Below are 7,191 nucleotides of genomic sequence, written 5' to 3' on the forward strand. Positions count from 1 at the left end.
ATAGTGGCCTCAACGAGTTTTGACAGAATGCGTGCAGGCCGTCTAGAGTTCGATCCCTCTACTAGTTTTGACCGAATCAGGCCGGTAGAGTTCGATCCCGTCTAATGCTCAAACTCAAGGCTGGAATGCGCGTACGTGTGTCTAAAGTTCGATCCCGTCTAATGCCAGTTGTGGGCGAGGACCCGGGGGCTGGGGGGATGGAGGGCAGGCAAAGTTAGAAGTTAGAACCTCTCAACGAGAGGTTGGGGCCAGGGGCGAGAGAGAGAGAGAGAGAGAGAGAGAGAGAGAGAGAGAGAGAGAGAGTTACAACCGCACAACATGAAAACTCTGTTATGTTTCCAATGAAACAATGGTTCTTAAGAGCTAGTTGCATGAAAACAACTGCTGGAAAGCTCTTTATAAGGATGATATTTCTATCATCCAACTCTGGCATGTACATATTGACCATGGCACCACTGGCATACTTAAGAGTGGCTTGAATTAGAGCTCAAGACCTGGCTTAAGCACATGGAACTCTACAATAGGTGACCCGTGTTTACATTGATGAGGCCTTCCATATGTTGCTTTACCTCTCTCTGTATACAAGCTTTCATAGCAATGCTGCTCTTATAAAAATGGTCTCCAAATCCTCTGCCTGATCATGAGTTGTGCTCATACTCTCTCTACAAGAAGGCAGCAGACTATGACTTGAAGCAGGTCAATCAAAGTGGAGATGGTGCAACATGGCCTCCATGGCTGTTGAATGAAGACTGAAACTGGGCTGCCTTAACTTGAGGTCGGGCGAAATGATTGAAATGAGCCCCGCTAATGGAGGTTTCATCCAAGCCCGATATGCGGACTCTATGTAAGGGGGAAGCAGAAAATTGACATAGTAGGACCTGAACAGGGCAGCACTTTTGTGCTTGTGTGCAAACTCCAGGTTATAATCACTTTGACATAAAAAGTCGTCATTCCCCTGGCCACTAAAGGCTATGTCTGCCCACCTTCTGCTCGCTCCATCTTCATTCAATCTTCTGGAGGGCTTGTTGTCTGCACGAAAGCTTCGAAATTCAGTAACTGGTTCCTTCCTGCATGTAGGCGCTGATGCGAAGGAGAGCGACCTTGCATGGAGGTTGTCAGAAAGCAGGGCACGTGCATCGGAATGGTGATGCGATGATGCCAATGCAGATGGCAATGACGAAGAGGATGATGATGATGATGATGATGATGATGTGCATGAACATGACGAGCATGAAGACGCGGTTGAAAACACCGAGGATGACAATGGTAGAGATGATGTCGAAGGTAGTATTGGCACCGCTGGGGACAAGAATAAGGATGCTGTTGTCGATGGCAAAGATGTCGAGGGAGGTGACACCGAGGAGGACGATGACAACAGTAATGAAGACAAAGACGGCAAAGAGAATGCTGAAGAGGAAAATGATGGGAAGGGAGAAGGGGGCCTCGCCGCCCAAGCATTTCTTGAGATTTTAGATGTTTCATGCACAAGCCTGTCATCATCTTGATTAACCTCATCTTCATCATCGCTCATTTGCTCATTTCCTGCTGCCCACAGATTTCGACTGGAGTATGACCACGCTGCTCGCATCAGATGATTTGCCGTGGCAGAAGCAGAAGAAACAGGCCTTGATGATCCAGCTAAGGTGTACTGTTTACAGAAAACAAACCTCGGTTTTTCTCGAACTTTGAGGTCTAAGATTTTGCTCATGCCCTGTCGGTCATTGGAAAATAACAATGTGAGTCAAGTATGAAGACAGTTGAAGAAACTCACTAAAATAAAAGGCATCCAGGATCAATACCTTCCACAGATAGTGGAATATGGAAGGAGCATCCACTATAAAGCTCCTGGCCAACCTCTCGGGATAGTGCTCCCCCAATAACTTGAGGAGCTGCATGATGATCGAAAAACCAGCGGAACTCCTCTTATGACATGCTGTTCATGCAGAGCAACAATATCAAATTTTTAAGAGAACTTCACACAAGAATGCAAGCGAACACAGTGATATTGCAACCTTTGTGCAAGCATTAAATTTGTTGATATTTGTACGCCCTAATGCAAAAACACATGCATGCATGTGTAAGAAAATTAATTAGCTCAGCTACATACAATATTGCCTATATGCAAGAAAAGACGCATCCACTTCATAAGCATGACAATGCACCTCCGGTAATGAGGGTTTCTAGAGAAAGCCCAAAAAATTGGCATGGACTCCGGCTGTTCACAAAACTTCATCATGTAGCAGTAGCAACTTTGAGAAGCAACTATGCATTTCAGTGACAAAGAGCCTAACGGCAGTCAAAACCCTTCACTTAAAGAATCTTGGCTCACCTGCGGCATCGATAATAAGTACGCATTGCTCCACTGTGGACGGCATGCAAGCTATGGCCACCTCCACGGTAAATATGAAGTAGCGGATGAACCTTGAATGGAAAAAGAAAAGAATTTAGCAACATAGATTCATTTTGAGTGACAAGCTATTGAGACAGACTAAGCAAGCATGTGAATGCAATATCAAGTATTTCATTGCAGAGCACTTGCACATTGGTAATGCTCTCTCAGTGTCATAAATTGGTAAGCCCATTTCTCTAGCATACAAGATCTTGAGTCTAAAACCGATCGAACGTATCAAAGTTTGCTCTCTTGGAATTTTTCCTGCACTGTAGGAAGCTTCCTCTCCACAAGGGCCTATACATGTAAACTATGGGAGACAAAGCAGAGAAAATGGGCTAGTTTTTCAAGTATACAAATGTGGTAGATTGGTTAGTCCATTTCTCTCTAGCATGCAACATCCTGAGTTCAATACCTGTCGCAATTTCGGACTGTTCCCTCGAATCTCAAAAGCCTCTCTCTCTCTCTCTCTCTCTCTCTCTCTCTCTCTCTCTCTCTCTCTCTCACACACACACACACACACACACACACACACACACACACAAAATTAAGACAAAAGCAGCATGCTTACTGTTTCTGTGCTTGACTGGTTGTAATCTCAGGTTTCAACCTCACAACCTGAACGGAAAAAGAAGGATGAAAAGGGAAAAACTAGTGACTTGCACTATGACATAATTCAGATTGTGACGTTCAAGCTACACTGATGGGCCTTACCAACACAGGTCTCCCTTCTTCATCAAGGCCAGCCACGTAAGCATTTCCCCATGCCAACTCCGCCGAAAACTCATCGGCTGTGAGATAATCTGCACGAATAACAATTTAACACCCACTATTACTCCCCATGTCATGAAAACCTTTAACCTAGATCAGGGGAGAGCATTTACAATCTAACTCAGGAGGAAAAGTTTCTTTTCTTGAGCAAAAACTGAAGAATCTCTTGTCAAAAATCTACTTGTCATCTCATTTCCATAGGTAGAGCATCATTAAAACTTTTCCACGAAGACTTGTTGATTTTGACAAGCCCTCCCTTTATATGGTACCACCTTAATTCAGTAATCAAGATAATGTTTGTGATAAAGTGATACCATTTGAAGAGAGGGCTTTTCAAAATTAGTGTGTCTCGGCAAAGAGTATCTTTGCTGTTGCTCAGCGAAAGAAATGAGCAAGGACCAAACCTTCATACTGAAGAACATCCTCACCTGCATGCATACTAACTTGCACTTCTCGAAGAGGGTCCAATTGAAGGAAGCTAAGTAACAATCTTGAACTTACCAACATCAAGGCCTGTTCTCCAAGTCAAGGTTGCTCTGAGTTGCTTGGCAGCTTTCTTGATGTTGTTGCCTTTGGCCTTCAACACCCGTCCTATGCAAGCCTCACTGCAATAATCTAGCTGCAATTTGGGACAAAAACACATCTAATTAGTCTTGCTCATACATTCCCTCAAAAAGTCCTAAAACAATTGCGTCCACTGATGCCTTTACACATATAGACTCAAGGGTATATAAATGCAATATGTCAAGGAAAATGTGTGCGGATATATATCAAATCCAAACTGCAAAGCAAAAAGCTGAAATGACCATACTAATAAGGAACATAACCTTGTGGTAAATGAAGCTAGATATTCTCCTGTAAATAAAACGCAAGGCACTACCAGTTCAGGATCATAATAACAAATTATTCTTGAAGATATACTAAGTAATGCACCCCATTGCAGAAGAAATGCTATGAGTCAAAACAACTTGAGGAGGAAAGGACTAATGCAAGAAATTTCCCTTTTCTATCTCCAACATGGGTTGCCACAAATAGGAAATTGAAAAGAAAATGGAAAATGCATGCTAAGGAGTCATGCATTTGGGCGACAATTGAGAAAGGTGGAAAAAGCAAAATGTAACGAATGAAGAGCATAATTTTGGGTTTTCCTGATCATATATGAGCTAATTCCCTTCAAAGCAATTCAGGAGGAAAAGCAAATGTGAGCTATTTTCCTTCAAGACCAGACAAGGAAGATAGGAAAATTTGAGCTACTATCCTTCAAGGCAATACAAGGAGGAAAAGCAAATGCAGTCCATTGATTACGTTCAAAGAGAAATAATCAGTAACAGTAAGGAAAAACAAAACGCATGCTACACTTGTGACAAAGTTTAGAGTAAGGAAAACCAAAATGAAGGGCACAGAAATTGGGTTGAGCTGAAGAATACCTGCTTGGCCGAGAGAGGAGGCCCCTTTCTTCTCAAAAGGTGCAGAACAGCCTTTGCTTTTTCACTCACACACTCTCCAGCTCCCACCTGAGTACTGCTGCTGCTGCCTGTGGAGCTAGATTTCCTGCTGATGAAGAAGGATCTCACCATGCTGTCCCAAAAGTCATGGAGCACCAATAATCACGCGCATGCAGTTGCTTTGGCCAATTAGGGCACAGAGCTCCTGCTTTCACCTTGCGGTCTATTGGTCCCTCTCTGCTTCGCAACCCAGAGGTCAGAGAGAGAGAGAGAGAGAGAGAGATTGGAAATTTGGATCAAGCGTGTGCGTGCGTATGTGCTGTGCGTGTTTTTACTGCCGCTCTACACCATACCCATTACTGGTTATGGTGTTTCCCGCTATGGTAAAACCCTCTGTTTGGCGTCTTCTCTAACACTCGAAACATGGAAGCGGCAGCTATCGATAGGAGAAAGAGAAACAGCCAAAAGAGTTCTGCAAACAGAAATGGGTGCCAGGCAATTCACGCAAATTCTCTAGCTTGTGCGCGTGCTCGTGAGAGCCTAAGTGGTAAAGGGGGGGTCTCGACTGTGTGTGTGTGTGTGTGTGCGCGCGCGCGTGTGTGTGTGTGTGAGAGAGAGAGAGAGAGAGAGAGAGAGAGAGAGGTGTCGCTGTAAGGCTATGGTAGATTCTGCAGCTCGAGGTAGACGCTCTGAATTGGCCTCTTGCGGGCTGTTAGACCAGAGAGAAAGTTCAAGGCCAGCCGTACACACACACAGAGAGAGAGAGAGAGAGAGAGAGAGAGAGTCCCTGTGGAAGAGACGTGACGCTCGAGAGTTGAGAGTCAATGAGAGAGCGTGTGTGTGGCCTCCTGCGGAGGCAAGAGACAAAATCTTCATCCTCGTGTATTGAATGGGGTTCGTTCACGTTTGTCGCAATAAAGAATGTACTGTAGGGGGGAGAATGTGTAGCATTCTATCATGATATAACCTCACTGATTTATCTGGATCGTGCATCATTTTCGCTTGCTCCCCCATCAAATTTGCCTCCATGCCTCGCACCAAATTAACCAATGCTCAATTTTGAAGGTGGCGCATATCATTCATAAAGAAACAAGTGATGTATCCAACCAAAAAGGCCAAGCCTAACAAGTGTTAAAATCAAAACAGCTGAAGAGAGCCGCAGCGGTGTGCATGCTCCGTACTGGTTCATGCAGAGCACTCTTTCTCGTCATCATCCCGGCCTGCTGTTGCACACGCTAAGGCACTTGTGACGCGGTCCCTCTTCCGTGCCCCCCTCCCCCTTTTGGGGGGGGGCAAGGACCATGGAATTACATGAAGCTCTCAAAGATGGTCTCGTTCAAGCCAGAGTCCCTTTGGCACTACCTTGCAATCAAACCCCCCCCCCCTGTCCATGCCAAGGTTACGGCAAACCCCCTTTTCCAAGCAGGGATGGGCGCTCTATTTGCTGGGCCAAACCCCTCATTCCCTACCCCACTGCAATCCAACCCTGGTTCACGAGTTGGCTCCCCTCGGCAACCCCAACCATCATATGCAACCATGGCAGGCGTCCCTCCAAGAAATGCCACCACTTGGGCCTCTTCTTCTGGTGAGCCTCTGCAATCTTCTTGTCATGCCCCTCTCTCCACTTAAAGAACCAGTATGGATTTTCAAGAACAATATAAAACGCTTTTCTCTGATGAAACTGATGAAGAATTTAAAGACATCTGCTCCTTCTCTAAGTTTATCCAACAGAACAAGGCCATAGGGGACAATCTTGCCTATGCCCCTCCCAACCATGAGACTAACCTCGGCCCCTCACACTCCCATCACGACAAGCAGGAAAACTCCCCCCATTTTGGGAAACATGATGAAAGGGTTGAAGCCTTTCAAGGGCTTGAAGGGGTCACCATCCCTAAAAGGGAGCTGGACTTATGGCATTCACAACTTTAAAACAGAGTTGTCATCGGCCTCTATCATGGTGTAACATTTAATGGCCTAGTAACTTGTGTGTAGCGGAAAATAGCATGAACGTAGTGAGCATTTCATTAGAATAGATTCCTAATGAGAGAGCAACAAAAAGCATAACACCTAGTTAGATAGCATGAACAATACTTCAAAAGAGAGAGAAATTAAGCAATTGACAACAGTTGATGATCGGATTTGCATGGAGCTGGGTCCCCCCTCCAAAAGGCTTTGTATTATGGTTTCTCCCATGAAGAGAGACATTTTACAATAAAATCCTTTGTGTTCCTTCAATACTAGCTAGTGCAATGAAGATGGAAACTTCAAGCACTAAGCAAAACACTTATCAAACACAACATCAATTCCCTCACGGTCTCAGACCCAAGACCTCACACACCTTCGAAGATGGTGAGAGCTAGCGGGGTATGAGAGTAATTGAGAGGAAGAAGGAGTAGTCTTACGAGAAAGATGTACATCTCCTCACATAATCACTCATATTAGCATAGCTTAGCTTAGTAATTAACATGGTAGAGGAGATGAGCATGCATTGAAGCTTGGCTCTTGGTTGGATTTGCATCACAAAGCCAAGAGTTGTTGGTGTAGGCCTCCCTTCTCACAAGCTTGGAGTAGGTGATAAGCTTTCCA

General features: G+C 44.8%; 1 protein-coding gene across 1 annotated transcript; it reads right to left on the reverse strand.

The window, feature by feature from the left end:
* Positions 1-314: 314 nt before the first annotated feature.
* On the reverse strand, positions 315-5,331 carry LOC147463009 (uncharacterized). The gene is made up of 7 exons (XM_086486691.1): positions 4,588-5,331; positions 3,662-3,779; positions 3,104-3,192; positions 2,961-3,007; positions 2,330-2,421; positions 1,800-1,933; positions 315-1,711 (listed from the first exon to the last, which is right to left on the reverse strand). The coding sequence occupies exons 1-7, from the start codon at positions 4,735-4,737 to the stop codon at positions 698-700; spliced, it is 1,644 nt and encodes a 547-aa protein (XP_086342817.1). The 5' UTR covers positions 4,738-5,331; the 3' UTR covers positions 315-697.
* Between the last annotated feature and the right edge of the window lie 1,860 nt (positions 5,332-7,191).

This window comes from Adiantum capillus-veneris, chromosome 2, assembly GCF_014529385.1.
Source record: "Adiantum capillus-veneris isolate H3 chromosome 2, ASM1452938v2, whole genome shotgun sequence".
Lineage (NCBI taxonomy): Eukaryota > Viridiplantae > Streptophyta > Polypodiopsida > Polypodiales > Pteridaceae > Adiantum > Adiantum capillus-veneris.

Excerpts from the sequence above, each read along its gene's own strand:
- LOC147463009 (XM_086486691.1), bottom strand. The coding sequence starts at position 4,737 with ATGGTGAGATCCTTCTTCATCAGCAGGAAATCTAGCTCCACAGGCAGC. Across the intron at positions 3,193-3,661 it reads GAGAACAGGCCTTGATGTTG|ATTATCTCACAGCCGATGAG; the intron begins GTAAGTTCAAGA and ends TTATTCGTGCAG. Across the intron at positions 3,008-3,103 it reads AAGAAGGGAGACCTGTGTTG|GTTGTGAGGTTGAAACCTGA; the intron begins GTAAGGCCCATC and ends TTTTCCGTTCAG.